Source organism: Magallana gigas, chromosome 9, assembly GCF_963853765.1.
Source record: "Magallana gigas chromosome 9, xbMagGiga1.1, whole genome shotgun sequence".
NCBI lineage: Eukaryota > Metazoa > Mollusca > Bivalvia > Ostreida > Ostreidae > Magallana > Magallana gigas.
The window spans coordinates 35,792,735-35,817,060 of NC_088861.1; the positions used below are offsets into that span (position 1 = coordinate 35,792,735).

General features: G+C 33.3%; 1 protein-coding gene across 1 annotated transcript; it reads left to right on the top strand.

Moving 5' to 3' along the window:
* Positions 1-2,997: 2,997 nt before the first annotated feature.
* LOC105333412 (probable ubiquitin carboxyl-terminal hydrolase MINDY-4) lies at positions 2,998-17,430 on the top strand. The gene is made up of 16 exons (XM_066071188.1): positions 2,998-3,201; positions 3,858-3,977; positions 5,688-5,907; positions 7,417-7,610; positions 7,843-8,165; positions 8,580-8,760; positions 9,344-9,460; positions 10,312-10,400; positions 10,929-11,027; positions 14,644-14,710; positions 14,895-15,031; positions 15,807-15,870; positions 16,054-16,218; positions 16,545-16,725; positions 16,870-16,948; positions 17,088-17,430. Exons 1-16 carry the CDS (start codon positions 3,139-3,141, stop codon positions 17,134-17,136), a joined length of 2,148 nt encoding a protein of 715 aa, XP_065927260.1. The 5' UTR covers positions 2,998-3,138; the 3' UTR covers positions 17,137-17,430.
* Positions 17,431-24,326: the final 6,896 nt, after the last annotated feature.

Consider the following 24,326-nt stretch of genomic DNA (forward strand, 5'->3'; position numbering starts at 1 on the left):
AGCAATGCAAGTCAAGTAATTTGTGAACTACTCTCTCTCTCTCTCTCTCTCTCTCTCTCTCTCTCTCTCTCTCTCTCTCTCTCTCTCTCTCTCTCTCTCTCTCTCGTGTATTTGTAAAAAGAATACAAAAAAAACAACAACAAACAAACAAACAAACAAACAAAAAACACCCAACTTTTTAAACATATGGCCGTTCTGATATCCCTCATTGTCACTTACATGCAATACAGTCCGGCATATGATTAATACCAGCACGTAGTATGGCTGTATACTTTAAAACCTTGTTTCTTTTTCATCCTGCGTTGTCTTTGTTGGCCCGATCACCTGAAACCTTGGTGGAGATCTCTCCGTCTTTGGACTGTCTATTTTGTCGCATCTGGAATCCATGTCTACATCGGCAGTTGTTCCATTCACCATTAATATCGGTACGCTTGTGATATGATTTTCGTTCATTCGACAATCTCCGTTCTCAGAACGAGGCAGCGTATCGAAATCGCCATCGTCTTTCTTGGTTGAAACCGAATCATTATCGCTTGAATTCATCGAAACTTTGTCAATCAAAAATGTATTCTTAGAGGCCGAGCTGTAATCTGACTGAGATATTCTTTTCGTGATCAAGTTTAACTCGTCCATATTGAAATGAACAGTCTTTTTACTGTTAGGTTTGACCCTCCCTCTTTGGATCTTTGAAATCATCAAATGTTTGATTTTGCAAACGAGAACGGTTAATAAGAGTATCGAAATTACACTACCAAAGGCAGACAGTCCAATAGTAATTCGCAAAGAAAAACCTAACTTAGATAGCTTAGTTGTCTCCAGTTCCATTTGGCGTGAAATCGTGCCATTTTCTCCATAACCGACACACATGTACGTTCCCGCGAAATCTGCTTGCATGTTGAATATTTCCATTACACTTGCATTCATTGAAACGTATCCCTTAATACCCGTGTACGATTTTTGGACGCTATTGTATGTTTCAACAGACATTGGTATGACCCAATGGGTGGTGATTATTTTGGAATTCTCCTCCGCCTGACAAATGTACGTTTTTGACTCCCCTAAAGCAAGAAAATCGTGTGTTGGTGGTGTGGCTGTAAACATAGCGCTCCTTTGCGATACGTCATCATCTGACGTCATCAACGTTCCATGTACATACGTCATATTGGATTCAGTGTCCATTTGAATGTATTCCACATCGATTATGCTGTGATTCCTGACTATTCTTTCACTGTAGTTTCCAATAGTTGGGCCATCGATGAGTTCGTCTTTTGCATCAAACATGTTCCTATTTTGATCTGTCGTTGAAGAATTATACTCTACAGCTGTGAATGAACCATTCTCATCAAAAGTACTCTTATCCCCGTACTTCATCAAATTTGAGTTCTCTAACGCTTCACATTGAATGAAAATTAAAACAATAATGATCATTTTGCAAACATGGGCAAATGTCACAAAAAAGTCTAACATCCTTGCATGGAAATGCCGGATTTCGGTGACTGACAACAAACTGAAAAATATCAGTTGCAGCGTGTATATACATGTGTTTACACTGACCAAATACTCGGGGTTTGTAAGAGAGACTAATTATGAATTAGTTCATTAAACACGCGAGGATCGACTAAATCTCGCGTTTGTATCGGACATTGGTAGCTTTTAATCAAATTACGTGCACTATCGTGGAGTGCAATCAGTGGAAATGGCCTTAGACGGAGACCTGTTGATTGCTGTAATGACTTTATCGTAATTACTACTGCTGATGTAAAAGGGGTGGCGGCGGATCACAGAATCACATGTTCTCCGCCAGTGACAAAAAAAAATCAATATGCATCCGGTCCGTCACCTATGCTTAACATTTGGTCTTATCTGGCGAGTATACCAAAATCTAAGTATGTTGCAAAAAAGAATTGGACGTCAAGTAACACGTGCGCGGATCCAGCTATAGAGTATTTTCCAGGAAGGGTTAGGCGAGGGATTATTTTTGTCTGTCGGGGAGGGGATGCATGTCCGAGGCCCAATTATGGTAATTTGATGTGTGTATTCAAAACAGTTTGAATTTTTAATCCGCACGAGTAATTATGATGATGCAAAACTCTTGTGCGTTTCATCATCCATATATTTGAGTGATAGCTCGTTCTATCGAGCCATTGAAGATGGCCGTGCGTGAAAAGCCGATAGAATTGTGGCTATGCTAAAGCCTAAAAGGGGTTAAGGATAGCTGAGAGATTAAACACAAATAAAATATATATTTAACACTGGCATTGTACATTAGCTATGAACTTAGAATATACGATGTGCGCAGCATGCAGTTGAAATGTGTATTTCATTATGGGAAGAGAACCATGAATATGCGTGTTGCTGCTTGCAACATTTAATTTACTGCTTTGAATTACTCGCCTGTGCAACAGCTTTCAATTAAAGGAACTATTTTATGAAGAAATTCAATAGATTTACAGACAGTTTGTTCATGTGCATATGTGATTGATTCATTCGTAATTCGCCAAAAAAAAAAAAAAAAAGAATCTAAAAGGATTTTTTTTTATTTATTTTTTTAAATCTTTTTTTTTTTAATTGTATAGAGCAAAAACATTATATCTCTTTATAGAGTAAGAGAAATGAATGCGATTAATATCTACTGAAAATGAATTAGACAATTTTTAAAGGGTAGTTTTTCAATAAAGAAAAATTACATTCATTGTAACCTATATGAACATTTTTCTTTCCTTGGGGTGCCAAAAACTACATAATTTATATGCGGCGATGCCCGTTTTGAAAAAAAAAATGCTCATATAACGTAATGCATCTGCATCACTGTCATCTCCTTTTAATAAAGTGGAAATCTTAATAAATTTCTTCTTTTTCCTATAGATATGCTGGAAATGTCCATCGCCCAAATTATAACCCTTCCCCCCACCCCATCACCGCATTTGCGAATCCGAATCGCACTTGCTTGGAAATTGGTAGGGTAACGAATAAGATGGGCACCGCCTCGGATCGGAAAATCTCGCGAGAGTCGTGTTGCTACTTTGGAATGTTTCAATATGGCGGGCACCAACGAGTTTATGGTTTAAAAACAAAAATCACATAGACATCGCGGGAGCCTGTTGTCTTCTTCAAGAATTAAATGTCTGAGATGCAAAAATGGATCCTTCATACACTGAAGTTATCGCAGCATCTCTTGTACGAGAATTCCTCAGCAGAAAGGTAACACAATGATTTTTTTCTGCGAGATAATTCGGTTCGGAGTTTGTGCTCCATGTTAAAAATAGTTTTATACATTTTAAAAACGTGTTTTGTTGATCATGCTGATTGATAAACATTCAGATCACATAATCATTAAAAAAAAATAACGTTGGTTACATGGTCGATACTGCTCAAATTATCTAAACATGTGCTAATTTATTTTCACTGAAAGTATCTTCAAAAGTAACCATCTTGCAACTTATCAAGTTAATAACCTGAGTGATTGGTGAAATATCGATTGTTCGAATATTGTGATTGACACATGTATAATACAAAACAAACTCTTTGTTAACAATGCACTACGTGCAATTGGACTTTCCTATGATGTACATCATGTACCCGCAGCACTATTCTCTTTGAGAAGTGAACAGGCATAGCCTATATAGCTATGCTTGTCCACTTCTCAAAAGAGAATACATGCAGCATCAGAGCGTACATCATATTGGGAAACTAATAAAAACTCCTTAAGGTAAATGTTGTATCTACAAGTATTAGGAGTTTGCCATTCTTTGAGTCAATGGTAGGTTTACAGTTAGAGTTACAAAGAAAAAAATAATTTATGCAATAATATGTTTAAAATATGGAAAACATTTCCTAAAATCATCTTCTGATTTCAGGGTCTGAAGGGAACACTACAGATGATGGACCATGAAATGCCAAGGGGAGACAATGCCATTAGTAACAGACAACTGCTGATGAGAGAGCTACATATTGAGAAGCTGATGAAGAGAAACAAGGTCTGACCATGCGCAGGGAGATCAGTGATATGTAAAACTATAATTTTCCTTTTTCTCATTGGCTGAAATTATATCAGTTTCTTGCAAGCTTGGTCGATATCACTTTCTGTGTCTTTGGTCAATATAACTGGACACTGGTCCATATTACCACACATTGACCTACAATGAAGTCCATAATTGTATTTTATGTATTATAAAGTAAAAACTGTTACAGTAGGTTTATATAGGGATGTTTAAAACTTTGTTCTACTAGTTTGAATCTTTCAGATTAGTTATAGTATTCATAATGTGCATTGATTTATAAAAGCTGAACACCGCTCGTAAATAGGAACTGTTCGCCATATTTCTCTCTCACCATCGCTATTCCTACAACCCCTATATAAGCTGCAGACCTCGGAGCAGTTAAGAGTATTTTGCTGTAGAGGTCTCACCTGTGTGGACGTACATCTTGCCTCACCATGTTACTCGGTCTCACGATGAAATTATCAAAGTTTTACACAATTTTTTCAAGCCAGGAGAATACTAACATCAAATAAACCGTCAAAATATAATTTACAAACAGAATATGCACATAAAATAAGAATTAAATGCATAAAATCCAAAGACCATGAAAATACTACACGTCGGCCACGAGATTCAGGTATGCAATAGGGTGTAACGAAATCGAAGGATTTATATACCAGGTATCTGTGTGACAGTGCCTATTTACGAGTGGTGTTCAGCTTTAAGGATGACGTTTACTCAGAATGAAAAAAATTCCACTGATGATAATGAAAAACCAACTATTGTGTGTTATAGACCTTACATGGTAGTGTTATTCTTCACTTTCAAAAAAGTAGGTCAATGACCTACTTTTTGAGTTAATGACCATTGAATATTTTTGGGAAATTCGAGAAAAATCCATAAAAATTTTACACTATGATTCAGATTTTTTTAATTGTGAAAATAATACAAATTGCTTAACTGTTTAACAAATGAAATACAGTTTATGAATGGTAGTGACATTAAATAGATACAAAGCATTAAGTTTTCATTCACAATTTTTATAGATATTCTAGTCCGAAATTCCTCTATCAGTTTTCAAATTACTACCCATTTTTGATTCAATATATCAAAAAACTGAATGATGATAATGCTAAACATTTATAGTATTAAACTAAGTATATTGACTTTTCTCTGCTGGTATAACATTTATATGAGGTCAATGATCAAAATTTTGAGATATGGTGTCTTTTTAATATCATTTTTAAGCATTTTTCAATATTTTTATAGTGTGTGCCATACGATAATCTAAACGAAAAAGCAAGATAAAACAAACAGAAAATATGCAAAATTATGTTAACTAATTAACAAATAAAATCTTAACTTTAAATATCATAGTACTACCAAAACTATTTCAGTGGAAAACAAAATCTGAAAAATTTTGTCCGAATTTCCTGTTTTGCTAAAAGTCAAAGTTTGTCAGAGCCTAATTCCATAATTTAGTAAAAATATCCATTGTTATATTAATAATAATTCATTTCATAAATACTTTTTGTATTTAAAACAAATTTTACTCATGAAATTGAACTTTTTAACAATCCGGATTTGAGAACTCAAACCCTGAGTAAACAACGTCCTTAAGGGCCGAGTTAATTCAGTCTCCAATGCTGTAGTAGTTTAAGTCTTAATTACCAATGTTTTTTCAAAAGCAAAATTTGCTTATTGCAGGAGATGGTGGAACCATTAAGAACAATGCTAGAAATAATAACCAAATACTTCTTAGAGCTGACAAAACCAGGTGATTTGATTTTGGTGCCCCAGCCCCAGGATTCTGACTCCATGTCTTCCTCTCAGCCAACCCGCAATAACGATGCATCTAACTTAATAAACCCAGCTGTTGATAGACCTACCTCTTCTAGTTATGGCTCAGGAGGAAAGTCAAGAACAGGTAATATTAGATAAACATTATCACACCACTGTATATCTTTACTATGTAAAATGACGACCAATAAACTTGCTATATTATCTCTATATAGATCATTTAACATGAAATAGTTTTTCTGCTATTTGCCCATGGTAATTAGTCATTAAAACTATTCACAGGCAGTGTTTGATTTTCCTCACATTTAATTTCCTCTGGTGTTATCATAGTCTATACATTAGATTCTAAGTCAGATAAGTCTAACTTGTTCACTGTAAGAAACTCTGTATCACTGACAAAAAAAGTTTTTATTGGTACAATAAACATGATGAAACACCAATATACTGATTCTTTGGTCAATAGAAAGTGAATTGTTCCCCAGAGACGGTGAGTATTTTCCTAAGATTGGCCTCAGGAAATAGTTGCTGACTTAGGGGCCGTTAAACTTGGTATTGTCCTTAAAGCCAGTAAATAGGTAAATATTGTAAAAAGTTACATTTCCTGAACTAAGAAGAAAAATAACCAATCCTATATGATAATTTAAAAGTTAAGTCAATCATTCCCCAAACCATTACATCACATAGGGCTGTTGTTTATGTTTGATTTCTGTGGTGGTTCATTGAATTGACTCCCTTGGAACACCTGTCCATGGCAGATTAAACTCCAGTGTAAGCCAGTACCAAATTGCAGCTTGGTGGACTAAGACAGTGTAGAATGAAAAAGTGCCTTATCTGTGTACACAACACAACATCAAGTGACCACAGTGGGGCTAGAACCAGCAACCTGTTGGTTACTGGCCAACACTTAAAACCCCAAAGATATTTGCTTAACAAGGCCTAACAAAAAAATAGGTTTGTTTCCGCTTTCAGGCTGAGAAAAATTAGGGTCGGTAGGTCGGTTTTTTTTTGTTTTTTTTTTCCCAACTGTTCAATTGTGCACATTAAACTATTTATCTATTAAACTGGGTAAGATAACAAAAAAACAAGTATTTGTTGTCATTGTTTAATTTTGTCTGTGCAAGAAATTACAATATTTACTTTCACCCTGAATCTTACATTTCTCGAGCTCAACTGGAACGACATGTGCTGCCATTTGTAAATAACAAACATCTACACAACACTGATGACATCTAAATAAGTTCTATAAGCGTTTTTACGAATTAAATTTAGAGGACACATTTAATTTTTAAATCGGATAATACAAAATTTTAACAAGAAATGGGTTTAAGTTAGGGTCGGTCGGGAAAGCGGAAACAAACCTATTTTTTTGTTAGGCTTAATTAGTTGTACGTATCAATAATATATAGATAAATGAGATATTTCTAGTGTACAAGAGATACTTTTTTTGAAAAGGTTTTATTAGTTCACATTCTTGATCATAAGGTGATTACCATGTAATTAATCTGCAAATTTAAGCTGTTACAAACACATGAAAACATATTTTTGCCGTTGTGTCCATATAAACTAAGTGCATAAAACAAGTAGTTACTCCCCCTTACTCGTAAGCGATACATGTACCTCAATATTGACTCTTCAGGTGTACGAAATGGGTCGCAGGATCTGGTCATAGATGACAATGTGGAGGGGGAGACACTCTTGGGGTCAGGCAAGGCTGGCCTGATGGACAGGGAGGACCCCAAAGACTCATTCCCTACCCCACTGAGACTCCAAGGCAGACCCATCAGTGCCAAGAAGAAAGGAATGTCTGGACCAATTACAAGTAATCTGGAGGTCAGTGTCAAGAGGTTAAAGGTCAAACAGCATACAGATTGGAGAAAGTTTATCATAGCTTAAGTAGGATTTGTGTAATATTCCTGTGTTTATTCTGATGATAAGAGAAACAATGAATTAAATGCAAACTTCAACCCCAACCTAATTTGCTTGTTTTTAAAGCATCTCTTTATGGTACATGTATTTGATAATTTAAAACTGATTAAACTCAATATACAGCATTTGCTTTTAGGACACTGGAAGAAACCGCAAACTAAACAAACCTAGACCTTTGACCTCAGGGTCCCGCAAAATAATTCTAGACAGCCCCGAATTGACCTCTGAACCTAGACGCAGTTCAGTGAATGAGGACAGACTTTCTGGCACAACAGGAAGTGTAGTGGGCCGTGACAGGAAGCCGTCCATTCAGGACGTGCTGGCTGTGGAAGACACCAAACCTTCAAAACCAAAATCAGCGTCAGGGAGACGCCAGGCATCCATGGAGGAGGATTTCCCAGAATACAGTGTGGACAAATCGAGTATAGCAAACAGACCCCCAACTCGGGGGAGCCAGAGGTCAGTACACCACAGTAGTAAATCGTCCAATCAATGGAATATCATTTGTAAGTTGTATTGTTGTTATAGAACGATTTTTAAGGAATGAATGTGGAAGAGTTGTTTATGGAATGTGGATAAGATATTGTCAATGAGTATTTGACTCCAAGTAATTAACAAGAAGTATATCATAAAGATTTTACACACATCATATTTTTGCAATTTAAACATATTTTATTGAGTAATTAACATCATATTTTCATAGAGGCTTGATTTTAGAGTGGATTAATCTGAGGCATATACTGGGGACCATAATTAACCTAAACATATTTCAATCTGTTATGAATGTGACGGTGCAACTAATATATAACTTTAGCACCATACCCTATCTAACAAAACACTGTCAGTTAAAAATAAACATTTGTCTTTTTTCAGACCATCCTCCAACCATTCAGTGGCATCAAAACTTTCCACAAAAGTAGGTGACCTTGAGTTTGGTGATTGTGACGACCTTGACTCAGATTTAGCTGACCTTGACCTGGGACCAAAGTTATCTGTGAACCGTCCAGTACAGAACCTGATTGATGCCCGCCCAATAACACTACAAACTGCCATAGTAAGTCATTCAATGTAGAATAACACATGATCAAAAGCAGAGAAATCCATTTACAGGTAGCAAACATTAATAGTGCCTATGCTATTGAAAAGATTTATTAGGAGAAAAGCATTATACAAATGTGAAGAAATTTGATTCTCTTTTTTTCAAGGAATTGATGTAAATTCATTTTGTTCACGTAATAATTCTTGTAAAAGACTTCTCTTATCAAACTGGAAACAAGATAATTTAAATAGATACTTTGTATCATTAGTTAAAATGTTCTATTTGATCTTGTTAAATAACCTGGGAAGACAAGCTATAAGAATATTGAGAAAATCTGGAAAGCGGAGACATGCAAAACAATTAAATACTGAAAACTAACTTTCAAATGTGACCTTTTTATTCCGTGATTTACAGGAGATAAACTGATTGTGGCAACTAATTTTTGCAATCAAAATTATCTGGATAATAATATACCAGATAATTTTATTAGTTCACAGCAAACAATATTTGTAAGGAAGAGGTTCTATTGAAAATGGAAGGAAATAAAAATTTGAATGATAACTTATGATATTAAACCAATTCCTCTGTATTTCTTCAGAATTTGAAGACCCTGATATTTGGGTCAGCTACCCAGTGTTTCAATGATGAGTGGAGGTACCAGAGTCTGGTGTTTTGTGATCTCCCAAAGCTTCAGTACGGAATAGTCCAGAAAAAGGTTAGATAGAGAGAGAGAGAGAGAGAGAGAGAAATTGAAAGAAAAAGAAGTTAGAGAGACGAGAGAAATTTAGAGAAAGAACAAGCATTCTGAGAGTATTGCATAAGCAATACACGTCCCCTATTGGTTTGTAGAAATTTGTGAAAACAATGCACTGTTATGCAGAATATCATTTCTTACCGTTTCAACAGACCAAACCGATAACAAACCCGATTGTAATAATACCAAAAAAACCCTGTCGATTAAATTTACAACACAATGCTTAACACTATTTTACAGAACTTATTTGTTTGTGAGAAACAATAAAAGGAATGGTCCAAGAAATGCATGATATTATTACTGACAACATACTTTCCTTGTTTATTTGATGCATAACGATAACGAACCGGAACATAAAAAAATGGGAATATAAAAAATAAATTTTCTCGAAAAAATATGTCAACCAGATGCTACAAAAGTTTAAACTTGATCCGTAGTTTGACATTTTGAAGCTGTTCATATTATTCCTCAAATGCATAAAGAAAAAAAGTGTGGAAAACTGAAGTGGGACAGACAGATGGATGGACAGACAGACGGACGGATGGACAGACAGACGCAGAGGAAAGCTACAGTCCCCTCCGGTGAAAACCGGTAGGGGACTAATAAGAGATAATAATATTAAGAACATATTTTTAAGATAAACAGTCAGAGGAAATGATGTTCTGATATTTTATATGAGTTTAATGTTTGGACATTTTATATTATTTTAATGTTTGAAGCTTGTTTGAGTTTTTCTACATTGAAGCCATACATGTTCATGATATCTACGTATAGTATACAATATTTGAATAAATAATGATGTTTTGTTACAGGGAGGGCCCTGTGGTGTGTTGGCTGCTATACAGGCTTGTGTTCTACAGGAACTGCTGTTTGGGGATTGTAAAATACCATTGAAACGATTGTAAGTGTTCAATACCAAAGTATTAATGAGATGAATGTAAGTGTAAATTACCACAGACTGACTGAAACAGTTGTAAACAGAAAGAAACTTTGAAATGATTGTATAACTACTAGTGCTACTAAGTTTAAAGTACATTAGTCACTGACACAAGTGTAAAAAATTACCATATATAAAAAATAGAGAGTCTGAAGTACTACTGATACCATTGAAAGTGTATGTAAGTAACACTGATGCATTTGTTTAACTAGTGTAAAATGGTGCTGAAAAGATTGCAAGTATAAAGTACCACTGAAATGATTGTAAATGTAAAGTAACACTAAAGTAATTGTTATTGTTAAGTTACCATTGAAATGATTGTAAATGTAAAGTACCAATGTTACTGTAACCATTGTAAGTGTATAATACAATTAAAAAGATTGTAAGGCTTAGGTATAGTGTCACAGAAATTATCAGGCCTTTTTGATAAAAAATACTGTCACATGAAACGAGTTGGTATATGTATACTTTATTATCTGTCTGTTCTTGTAGCGGGGATCCAACACATGAAGAGAGAAGTCAAGCCCTAGCTACAGCTTTGGCCAAAATCTTCTGGCGAGCAGGAGAGAATAAAACAGCAGTAGTCACCATGTAAGTAAGAACCTTTGTATTAAACTGTATTCACATGTACCCTTAGCTATATGAACTCTAGGCTGGGCAATATTTTGATGCATATGTATTTGATACGTAGACTGTGAAAAGTGCCGCATCTTTAAGATTGCTTAATCATAATTAAACTACGAACTATGTAAAGGGAAATAACACAATTATCAACTGCTGCTCTAAGTTATTAGCTCACCTGAGCTGAAAGCTCAAGTGAGCTATTCTGATCACATTTTGTCCGTCGTCCGTCTGTCCGTCCGTCTGTCCGTCTGTCCGTCTGTCCGTCTGTAAACTTTTTACATTTTGAACTTCTTCTCTAAAACCGCTTATCCAATTTCAACCAAATTTGGCACAAAGCATCCTTATGGGAGGGCGAATGTAAATTGCAGAAATAAAAGTCCGATCTGCATTCAAAGCGGAGAAAACCTTGAAACTGTAGAAAAAGGGGGGTGCATTTTTAAAAATCTTCTTCTCAAGAACTACCGATGCAAATTCAACGCAGTTTAGCATAAATTATCCTTATGGGAAGGAAAATATAAATTGCAAAAATTAAAGTGTAATTCTGTTTCAAATTTGAGTTATTACGAAAATAATAATAAAGGAAAGGCGTGTTTCAATCAGTTTAATAGCTTCGGGTTCGGCATCCGGTAAAATGATTCCATACTTCTAAAACGAGGTTCTTTGTTTAAAGCAGCCATGACATTATACGAAAAAGGGTCGATCTGACTATGATGAATTTGCTTGTTGTGCAACAGTTCGAATATGAAGGGAAATTTTGAAACATGCAAAATATATTGGTGCCGATTTTGTGAAGTAAATTGAGGCTAAATATTTCAATGCGTTAACAGTTTTCACACATGACGTTAGTGTTAGCTTGTTCTGATTTTCGTTTCGTTTTCATTATTTATGCTTTGTAACCTGGAAACTATTGTCTGTATTTCGTGATTTTTACGTATCAAATCAAACAGAGACTTCGGTAAATCAAACAGTTAACTGTTTTCCTGCGCAAATTAAGCAAAATCTGATGTTGAAGCAAAAAATTGTAACCTGGAAACTATCGTCTGTATTTCGTGATTTTTACGTATCAAATCAAACAGAGACTTCGGTAAATCAAACAGTTAACTGTTTTCCTGCGCAAATTAAGCAAAATCTGATGTAGGGGTACTGAAATACATTCTATCGGTAATTCGGCATTATCTTTTGCGTAATGGAAGTTTTTTCGAGTTTATTCAGTTTAAATAGAGTTTGATATCGCTGACGGAAATATGTAGGTATATACATGTATATATATGATTCATTTCGAAAAAATAAATTGTGTTCTTTATTTGTTATACATGTAGTGCATGTTTCTTGTGTTTAATTGTTTACAATTTCTATTTACTACCCATATTTGAGTGTTAAACTTCGAATTATAAGCAAGATACATAGATTTGCTCACAATTCTATGTTTGTACACAGATCTTAAAAACTAAAGATTAAAAAAGTAAAAATAAATGTCAATATTTATTAAGAAAATTTTCAAAGTCTGTTCTTCCTGAAACCAACTTTAACAACTTATTGTATTGTAAACTTAACACCTTTTTAGCTCACAGGGTGGGCCACAATGGGGGGTCGAAGTTTAACATAGGAATATATAGAGTAAATCTTTAAAAATCTTCTTCTCAGAAACTAATCAGCCAGGAAAGCTGAAACTTGTGTGAAAGCATCATCAGGTAATGTAGATATAAATTTGTGAAATTCATGACCCCCGGAGGTAGGGTGGGGCCACAATGAAGGATCGAAGTTTTACATAGGAATATATAGAGTAAATCTTTAAAAATCTTCTTCTCAGAAACTAATCGGCAAGGAAAGCTGACACTTGTGTGGAAGCATCCTCAGGTAGTCTAGATTCAAAGTTGTGAATATTATGACCCCCGGGGGTAGGGTGGGGCCACAATGGGGGTCGAAGTTTAACATGAATATACAAAGTAAATCTTAAAAAATCTTCTTCTCAGAAACTAATCGGCAAGGAAAGCTGACACTTGTGTGGAAGGATCCTCAGGTAGTGTGGATTCAAAGTTGTGAAAATCATTACCCCTGGGGTACGGTGGGGCCACAATGGTGGGTCGAAGTTTTACATAGGAATATATAGAGGAAATCTTTAAAAATCTGCTTCTCAGAAACTAATCAGACAGGAAAGCTGACACTTGTATGGATGCATTCTCAGGTAGTGTAAATTTAAAGTTGTAAAAATCATGACCCCCGGGGGTAGGGTGGGGCCACAATGGGGGTCGAAGTTTAACATAGGAATATATAGAGTAAATCTTTAAAAATCTTCTTCTCAGAAACTAATCACCAGCAATGCTGAAACTTGTTCGGAAGCATCCTCAGGCAGTGTAGATTCAAAGTTGTTAAAATAATAACCCATTGGGGTAGAATGGGGCCACAATGGGGGGGGGGGTCGAAGTTTAACATATGATTATATAGAGTAAATCTTTAAAAATCTTCTTCTCAGAAACTAATTAGCAAGGAAAGCTGAAACTTGTGTGGAAGCATCCTCAGGTAGTGTAGATTCAAATTTGTGAAAATCATGACCTCCGGAGGTAGGGTGGGGCCACAATGGGAGGTCGATGTTTTACATAGGAATACACAGAGTAAATCTTAAAAAATCTTCTTCTCAGAAACTAATCAGCCAGGAAAGCTGACACTTGTGTGAAAGCATCCTCAGGTAGTGTAGATTCAAAGTTGTGAAAATCATGATCCCCAGGGGTAGGGTGGGGCCACAATGGGGGGGTCAAAGTTTAACAAAGGAATATATAGGGTAAATCTTTAAAAAATCTTCTCAGAAACTAATCCAGATGATTCTTCATAATTGTTAAGACTTTGGCCCCAGGACAATTCTTTGGCCTCCCGAGAAGGTTGAGTTTGATGTACGTTTATATCCCATATATAAATTATATTGTTAAGGATCTTTTTGAGATCTGCAATACTCAACATATGATATGACTATAAAATCATCCTGTTAGAAAAGGGACTAATGATTATAAACATAAGAATATCCAAGGGAAAAAAGGATTTTATTTATACCGGATCTACATGTATTATTGTACATTGTCCAGATAGTTTGTATTATGACTCCATTAAGCTGATTTTATCATACCTATTGTTCCTCAGGTGAGCGATGTGGCCCATGGGCCTCTTGTATTTGAATGTGTACATATCTACTTTAATGTTGGCACCATTGTAACAGCAGTTCTTAAAAGGGCATTATAAAGTGTGATAGTTATTATTTTTTTTTTTTTACTTTTTGCATTGCAAAGGAATGCACAGTTAAAGCCAATATATATAAAATTATTTTGTATAGAAACCAGAGTAATGTAAATAAGATACATTTTATAATGAATATCAATTTGAAAAAAATATAAACTTTAGAACAAGTAATGGCTCAATGAACAACTTGAAAAAAAAAGCAAAAAAAAAAAAAAAACATGTTCATTCCTTCAGGCTAAAAAAATTCTTACTGTATATATTAAGCACAAAAAATTTTTGTAGAATTTTTTTGCTTGAAAAAGAAAACTTTTTGTTTGGTGTTTTCATCTGACATTTCTCTGTGTTTGTTTTACAGAGGTTCGGGGAAAGCTGTGTTTCAGGGAGGGGCACCGAAGTACCGAGCAGATGACCTGACAGAGACTGTAAGTAAATAACTAGACGTATTAACTAAATTTTGAACTGACATTAATAAACATATTTATCATATTTTGTGAAAGTTGTTAATATATAAATCAAGAGAGTGGATGCTATTTTGAACATTCTTGTAGAAACATTTATTATACAGGGATGTTAAAGACGTACAATGTATATTTTTTTTCTTGGCAGCTGATGCTGAATCACTTCAAGTCCTATGAAGATCTGCTCGGCTTTCTGAAACAGAATGTACATCATTTCATGACGGATGGGACGGGGGGCGTCATATTGACGCTGTACTCTGTCATCTTCTCTCGATACATTGACCAGTGAGTTTGTGGTCTCTGAGTGATTTACATGAATATGCATAAACCATTTATACATGAATCTCTATCATTTTAAATTCTACTCAGTCGTGAAAGTTAATCGTTTAGTTACTTAGTGATAATCAAATGAGGGTATACAATATTGAGTTTAGATGCATGTACATGTAAATGAGTTTGTAGTCTCTTGATGCAAAGCAAGGTTACGAAGTCAGTACATAGTGCATACACAGAATTGAAGCATAGAGCTGTCAGTTTTTTTTACCCAAGTCTTATAGCGTATGAAAAGCTTACATGTATAAGTTATTAATTAAAACAAGTTAAACCAATATGATTTGTAAGTAGTACTTTATGATAAGTATATTTTACTTACATTGTATATTCTTCATCAAATTGTGATAAATTGGTAAGAACCTAAACTTTGACATACTGACAGAAATTTTAATAGCTATCAATAAGTTAATAATAATCTCATGATGCATTGACCATTGATGATTTGGTCAACTAATGATAAGTTTACCAGTCTTCTCATAGTCATAATTTGAAATGTCAATTGTTAGAACTTCTTAAAAATATATATTCTCCTTGGGGTTAAATAGTGGATCTGTATTTTATCATTGTATCTTACTATCTTAGCTCTTACTAAATTTACATTTCATACATGTATTTTCAAAATGCTTGCCAACAACAAATAAAAATATATAAAGAAAATGTAAAATCTCTGTAAAGTTACATGTACTATGTATACAAATATAACTGAAGCCTTTATTTTGTTGGGCAGAGTTAGGGAAGATATGGACGAACCAACAGGAAAGCTGATGGGAGCTCATGGGTACTGTACTCAGGTAATGCCACTTACTATCTACTTACATAATGACTAACTATCTATAGGTACTAAATGTTAGCAATATTTTGGAAATTTTTTTTAAAAATTGAAATGAAATACAATCATGTTGTAATTTTTCATTGAATGATTGCTTTTCTTTAAAAATGCCTAATTCATGACCAGTTGTGTATTTCTGTGACAGGATATGGTCAATTTGTACTTAACTGGGAAAGCCAATTCTAATGTGTTCAATGACAAAATCGAGCTTGACTCAGGTACAGGAAGTGATGTCACAATCCTTAAAGGGGTCACAGGGAGGTCAAATATAGGACTGCTTTCTCTGTTTGAACATTACAAATCCTGTCAGGTACTTACCTATGTATTTCTTTTGAATAGATAATAGATTATTTTATATGCTATCATATATATAGAATCAAATTATGACCAAATCAATGGTAAATCTTTAATATATTATATAACCTATCATCTTCTTATCATATAAATTCCCAGCATGCTTAGGAGTTTTCATGTTTGGATTAATTATTGCATGCAATAACATGATCCTTAACTTTATTTTTAAAGATTTTAATATTAAGTTGAGTATTATCAAGAAATGCCATTTGAATTTCATTTATCACTTCTATGACAATGTTAAAATGTCTTATTTTATGGGATTACTTTAATTTGCTCTAGGTGGGGACTTATCTAAAAACCCCAAAGTATCCAATCTGGGTGGTGTGCAGTGAGAGTCACTTCAGCGTTTTATTCTCCATCAAGAAGGAGCTTATCAGTGACTGGAAGGCGGAGAGGCGATTTGATCTGTATTACTACGACGGCTTAGCTCGGCAGCAGGAGGAAATCAAACTCACCATTGGTACAGTGAAATACATTATGTTTGTTAGGATTCGCTCGTTATTGATTTATATCATGAACCATGTTCTAGCATAAAGCAATGCCATTTGTTATTATAGAAATATTTTATAACAGATATATGGCATTGATTTATTTTTTATAACAGATACAGTAGATATGGGATTCAAGACGCCATCTTCTGAAGAGGACCTAGTTCCTCCACTCGAACACTGTATCAGAACCAAGTAAGTCAATCTTGTCCGCATACCATTACCATATAAACATGGAAATATTGTACAAAACCAAATTTTCATAATTTTTCTTTTACCATATTAACATGAAGATTTGAACAAAAACGAGTATTCGCAATTTTTTGCGTTTCAGATGGTCTGGAGCTAATGTTGACTGGAATGGGACTGAACCTCTTCTATAACACAGGATTTGATTGGTCAGCGTAATTTGGATTCAACCCTTGAAAAAAAAAACAACAGAACCAACACCTACATTTCTACATTCATAGAGTATAGACAGAAAAAAATCTTACAGATGTTTGTTGAATACAAATGTGATTGATCAACCAATTTTTTTTTTTCTTAAATCCTGCTGCAGCTAATTAGAAATCGTTGTGATATATTGTGGACTAAGCATGAAATATCATTGGAAGAAATACAATATATAATATGATTTGATATAAAAACCACAAACTAGGATTTAAGCTACATTTACCGTAATCCGGTGAATATAATACGCACTTTTTTCCAAGCATTTTTAACCGTGAGAAAGGGGTGCGTATTATACATCCCTATAGGATTTGGACATATTTTTCCCTAGGTGAAGCACGGGATTTCGTACTACAGTATTATCTATGCTGTTCACAGACAAGACCGATACCCCGCTATACATCGTAACATTACTTCATTGCCAAATATATATTACTATTTAACCCTTAGGAAATCATTGTTATAGCATGTAATTAAAGAAAATGTATACTTTAAGTCTGTTAATAAATAAACTGTTTCAAAATGGCCTTTAAAAATTAAGTTGAACTGTCTATTCTTTATCTCCGTGTACGCCGCCATTACTGCTGTTATTAATAGAATGCGGGCTTGGATGGCCACGTGCTCTTTGAAAACAGCTTACACTTCATGTGGCTCATTTTTAACTATTTTCATGTAATGTTAATTGATTTATTGCAAATAATTATGAGTATAAATAATTCTATAACCTATTCCGGTAATTGAAGCCATTGTTATGCCCTCTACCGCTAACGCTTGACACCTTGGGTATCTCTAACACTCCCCTTAGGCTATAAGTGTACTATATACAACAACTATTTGTGCACATATTTTATTATGTTCCAGGGCTCTAATTGATCACTTTGATCGGAATTATTTAAGAATTTAATTAGGTCCATTATCTTCATACCTGTACACCGTCCGTTTTTTCACTACACAATTATATATATAACGCTTGTTAAAAGTAGTTGATTTTATTTACGGTAGAACATTTAATACTAGGTCTATTTAAAACATGATTATGAAATAAAGATATTACCGCGATGTATTAGTTACAATAAAATCAGTATCTAAGAAAATATTGTGTTTTTCTTATTTCCGGTATCGTATTCCTGCGATGAAGTTTCAAGCGTGCATACAAAGTATAACTGCTTTGTTGATACTCAGGATTACCGTTTGGTCAATTTTTTTGATGCGTATTATACATCCCAACAAGCTTTTTTCCACCACTTTCAGGTCCAAAGTGGGGGGTGCGTATTGTACACTACTGCGTATTATATTCACCGGATTACGGTAAGTTATATTTTAGTAATATGACCTTGTTATTGCTATTTGCTATAGTATATCAGTTGTCATAAATTTTAGTTTATTATTTTTATTTTTTACATGTAATTAACTGCTGATTCTTGCAATATTTTTTTTCCAGTAAATTTATGAGTGATTTACTGAAGATTTGAATAAGTACAATAATTTTGAATAATGAATCCATGCAAAATGAAATGTGATCTGATTGATATCTTGATTCACATGGCATGTACAAATGTTTATAGATGCCATTTAATACCACTAAATATAATAAATTTGTTCTGAATTTTTTTTTCTCCAAGCAAAAAAAATGAACTTGATCAATTCATGTTATTGTCAGTAAAATTATCAAATTAATAATAAAAAGGCAAGCATTTTAAAACATTTGCTACTGTTCATTGTTATAGTCAAGAGGAAAAACTCTTGGTGAATAATGTACGACATTGTTACTCGGAAGCAGTTATCTTGCTTTGACTATTCCTCAGTTAGACACACCATAAAACTAAACTGCAAATTGTAATAGATTTTCGTAGTTTATTTAAGACATAACTTCAGATGGAAATATTGTTCTTTTGTTTTTGCAAATGATACTTGTATTTAACCCCATTCCTAGATGAATTAGCAAATGTGTACAATTTTTAGACTGAACTCTATTCACATGTCGAAGGTTACAATGATATTGCACAATTAAAATATAGAAAAGTCACCAAATATATTGCAGGCACATTATGGACACTGTTCAGTTGCGAAGCGTACTTTAAATTTTTACTGTACAAGTAGCTTCATTGCGGAAATAAACTTTAAGATTGTTCTTTCGTGTCAAATTAGAATGTGCGAATGAGATATTTGGACTTTTTTTTTTGCCTTGAAAATGTTGTGAATTGTATAATATTTTTACAATATATAATACATTATTTATTATCTACAAAACCCAAGTTAACTTTATAAGTTGTGCCAAATATTTAGTTTATTGATTTTGTACAACACTGCAGCTAATTATTACTAACAGTAACCATGTTCACTTTTGGCATTGTTAATAATTCACTTGCTTTCATGTTGGAAATGTTATTTATTAGTATTTAGCTACTTGATGTTGGCTTTTAGGCAATGTACCATACTTTATTGTATCAAACTTCTTATTCACAAGTATGACATCAGAACATGCAGCTTAGGAAAAATATCTATACATGACCTGAAAAATAATGATAACATTTTTTTTTTAATTGTATGATAGTATTTAAAATTGAAAATATTAAAATCCCTCAAAATGACTTGAAATTGTAGAAATATAAATATTATGTAGACTAAGTAACTTGTTTTAGTAAATAAAATTATGTTTAGATCAGTGTCATATCAAGCCAGCCACATACTACATTGAATTGAAGAAATGATGGTTGAATTTGTAAAATGAAGAAAAACCAATTAAAGACAAAGTTGGTAGCCTTTAAAGCAATATATTTACTTACTTCTGTTAACTAATCCAACAACCACACTTAAAGTCATATTTATGAAAACAAGTATATATTTATACCTTGAAAATCAAAGATAAAGGATTTGAACAAGCTTGAGGTTTTTACTTATTTTCACCCAGAAATGAATGTTATAAAAACAAAGATGTTTACAATTGATGCGTTTGGCATGATATTACAGATAACTGAAATATCAAGAAAAAGTCTGACAAGAAAAATTGTGCATCAAATACTTGTATCATGATTATAAAAATGAGGATTTTGACCAAAATTTTAAGACGTACGTATATGATCGTCGTCTTCTCCCACTCCAAGCAAAACCTACTGACGGCTACTTTGCCACAAGCCATCCTTCTTCTGATAAGTTTTATGTAATTTTTTAAAAATGAAATGGAGAGTTTGTTTTTATTCAGAGGCCTGGATGGTCGTTAACATATTTTGACTAATTGAACTTCTTTAAAAGAAGATATATATATATATATATATATATATATATATATATATATATATATATATATATATATATAATTAAGGAGCTTTAATTAAGGAGGTTGGGCGGTCAACAAAAAAAATGTCAACTTGCTACTTATCTATGACAATCTATGTTGGTATGCAATAACACGCGAGATAAAAGTTTCCATGCTACATGTACTTATTTACATTGACATGCAATAACGAGGTTAAATGTATGCTGAATATCAACATATTTATCTGCATGTCAACATCATTTAGTTGCATGTCAACATAAGTTGCATGTCGACATAAAGAGTAACATCTAGCATGCTGGAAGTCTCATGTGGGCGGTATTTGATATATTTTGTGATTTCCTATAATTCATATTTGATTGTAATTTTCTTGCATATCAACAGTTATCTTGCATGCTAATATCGTTCATTTGGAAGTCGACAAAATTGATAGAAAAAATAATTTTCACACAGGGACAGAAGTATGCCACCATAAAAATCTAAAAAATAAATTAAAAAAAAAGTAAAAAAGTATTTTTTTTTTACAATAAACTCGTCGATGTAAATATGAAACATGAATATGATGACATGATGCAACTTATTTATGTCGACACGCAACTTCTTTATGTTGACATGTTAAAATGCGAGTTAAATATACATTATTGCTACTTCTCTTTGTCGACATGCTAGATAAATATGTTGACCTGCAATTTATCTATGTTGACATGCAGCTTACATGTCCTTATGATAACAAGTTGCATGTCAACATATGTATCTCAAAATTAAATATAAGTTAGTTCTAATTAATATTCATAAGTAGTATATTGCATGCTGGAAGTCACATGTTGGCGGTATTAGAATTCTTTATGATTAAAAAAAAAACTATGAATGCATGTCAATGTATTTATTTAGCATGTTAACATATTTGATAAAAATAACTTTAATGGACTCGATGGCCGTTGCCATTTTAAGACTGCATCTGATTTCTTTTGAATAAAGAGCTTCATATAAAACTATAGGAAAAATACCCACATTTAAAAGGTAAATGATATGGATTTTTCATTACTAAATTATAGTTTATAGCTTCACAATTCATATCTTAAAATTTTAGGTAGATCTAATATATAATTTTTTGACTATTAAGCCTCCTTAAACAAGAGGCTCGAGTATGCCACTATAGTGTAGGATGCATTGTTTATATCATATGCACCGTTCGGTATGCATATTTTCATTTTAAAAAGTACCGAGATTGATTTATTCAGAAAAATGAAATGAAGTCTTGCTAAAGTGATTTAACCGAAGAGTTTACTACATAAAAGAATAAGATTTTGTCCACAATTATTATGTTTCATGGACTTTATTCATGCGCATAGGCATTCCCAATAAGTCCCAATAACACCCCCCCCTTTAATAACAAAACAATTAAAAAAGATAATCAAATCAACAGGAAAATAAATTATCATCCATTTTTTAGAAAAGAGAAGCGTTGCTAAGTTTAAATATTTGTTTTATTTGGAATTTTTCTTTACTACGTTCTTAACCTGTTGATGTTTCAGCTGACTGATCAATTACATATACGACCTAGTTTGAATTTTTAAATTACAGTGTGCGTATTTTCAGTTAACAATTTAAAGTAAGGAGAGAACCGTGTTTACGCCATAAATTCCTGCCACAAAAACGACAAATACCTTTCATTGTTTGATAGATTAAATTGTCTTACAGTTTCGTCTTACAGTCGCTGACTTTTCAACTTATCCTTACGAGAATGTGTAAATTTTTCACTTGATGTACGTCGTATGAAAGTATTTTTAACTTATTGTATGTGTGTACAAACCAAACTCTTTTGTAACTTATGCCCAAATATATTGTATGCATTCTTGACCTATGGTTTATATTCTTTGTTTTTAAGATAAAAAAAAAAGCATTATCTACTTAATTCTATTTAAATCTTAAAGGTGTATTGATGCGATTTCATTGTTCAAAATTATTGGGAATGTCATCGACTTCATGTTAAGTTTCAGCACCAATAAAGAGTACTTTTACACTACTAGAGACATTTACAATAACTGAACTGCTCATGGTCAATTTCAAACGGCCCAAAATTGTAAAACTCACAACTATAGTTAAAATGTTTTTGTTTTTTTTTTTTTCGAGAAGAAAACTTATCCAAAATCAAAAACCGAAGTGCACAACTTCAATGTCTCTGCTTTTCAAATTCATTTGGTTCCCATTCTCTGCTTTTATAGTCTTGGTGCCATTGTCCGGAAACCAAAGGCCCTTAAATATTTTCTAAGGGGAACAACTCGTTAACGGAAGAGGGATTTTGAAGGGTATGTCAGGTGTTAGATGGCGTTTTGTAAGGTCTATTAGCCCAGAAAATTTGAGAAAAACCTTTCAGAAATATTCATTATGTAATGTGTTAATGTTTGAATTCACATTCATTGAGGTATATTTTTTTATAATAAAGTTATACTAGTAAAAAATTTTCCAGAAATCAGTGAATTTTGTTTTGTTAACTTGATAAAAAAAACAGTTTTCTATGAAATTGAGTTTTAGTCGTGTTAAGAAAAGAAGTTTATCGTTGTGATTAATATGTGGTAATGAATGATGAACTATGTCATGATAAATTATTTTAAAAAATATTGTCCCATCCAATCCCCCAAATTCTTTATCTACATTGTCTCACTCCACCCAGCTGAATTTTGGTACTGGACTAGTGTTCCGTTCAGAGAGAGTTTATGACTCCTATCCACGCAACACGATTACTGGGGATAAGCACCGGCTCTTTAGCCTTCATGGCTCGGACAAGGATTTAATTAAACAACCTATCCACCCCCACCCCACCCCCCAAGCTGCATCGTTAATTTTGTTAATTAAGTTTTTGATTTTCATGTAACATTATATGGTTGATTTTTTTTTAAATACCACTGGATATCTTCTCTTAGCCGAGAAATAAGTGTTAAAACAAATAATCCCAAAAATCCATGCATAGATTAATATTTGAATGTAATTTTCTACTGCAAATTCAGATTTTGGTCATAAAATTTCTATCTGAAATTTTTTTTTGACTTAATTGTGTTGTATTCTACACTCATTTCAATACCATTTTAAAGATGCATTAATTACATATACTATGCATACAGTACATAAAAAGTCTATTGAAAAATACTGTATTTAACATTTCCTTAAATCTGATTTTTTGATATAAAAAGGACTTTTTACCTCAAAATTGAAGTTTTAGTCATTTTTTTGGTAAAGATTATGACTTTTAATGATATGTTGTGTTTTTAAGAATAGTAAGAATCACCCTATATTATCTGACATTAATTTGAAAAGACACGCTATGAAAAAAATCCAGAAATCAGTGATTTTTTGGCTTTTTCTTATTTTTTTTCTCTTAATGTGACAACAATATAATTTTTCAATAAAAATACTGCTGAAATAGGGTTAAAAGATGATAATTTACTAAAAAAACCAAAAACATAAAATGCTTTCTATGAATTGGACAGAATTTAGGTCTTATTGCCCCTTCTTCTTTGTCTCTGGAGGATGCCCATGCGTGCTTTATTGAATAAAGGTCAGGTGATTTTGCTGGCTAATCCATTCATTATCTCAATTATTTTCTCGTCCAAATGCTGATTGACCCACTTTCGCACTGTGGGATCTGGCATTTTCATCCATCAAAATGAAATTGTCACCAAATTGCGCCAGAATAAGGTCTTACAATATGTGCAAGGATATCATCCCTGTAACGTACACTGGTTAGATATCCGTTCCTTATTAGATAGAGGTGTTTGAAACCGTCGTTACTGATATTTGCCTAAACCATGACTGACCAACCAGCTAACCAGTTTTGCCTAGCAGCACAGC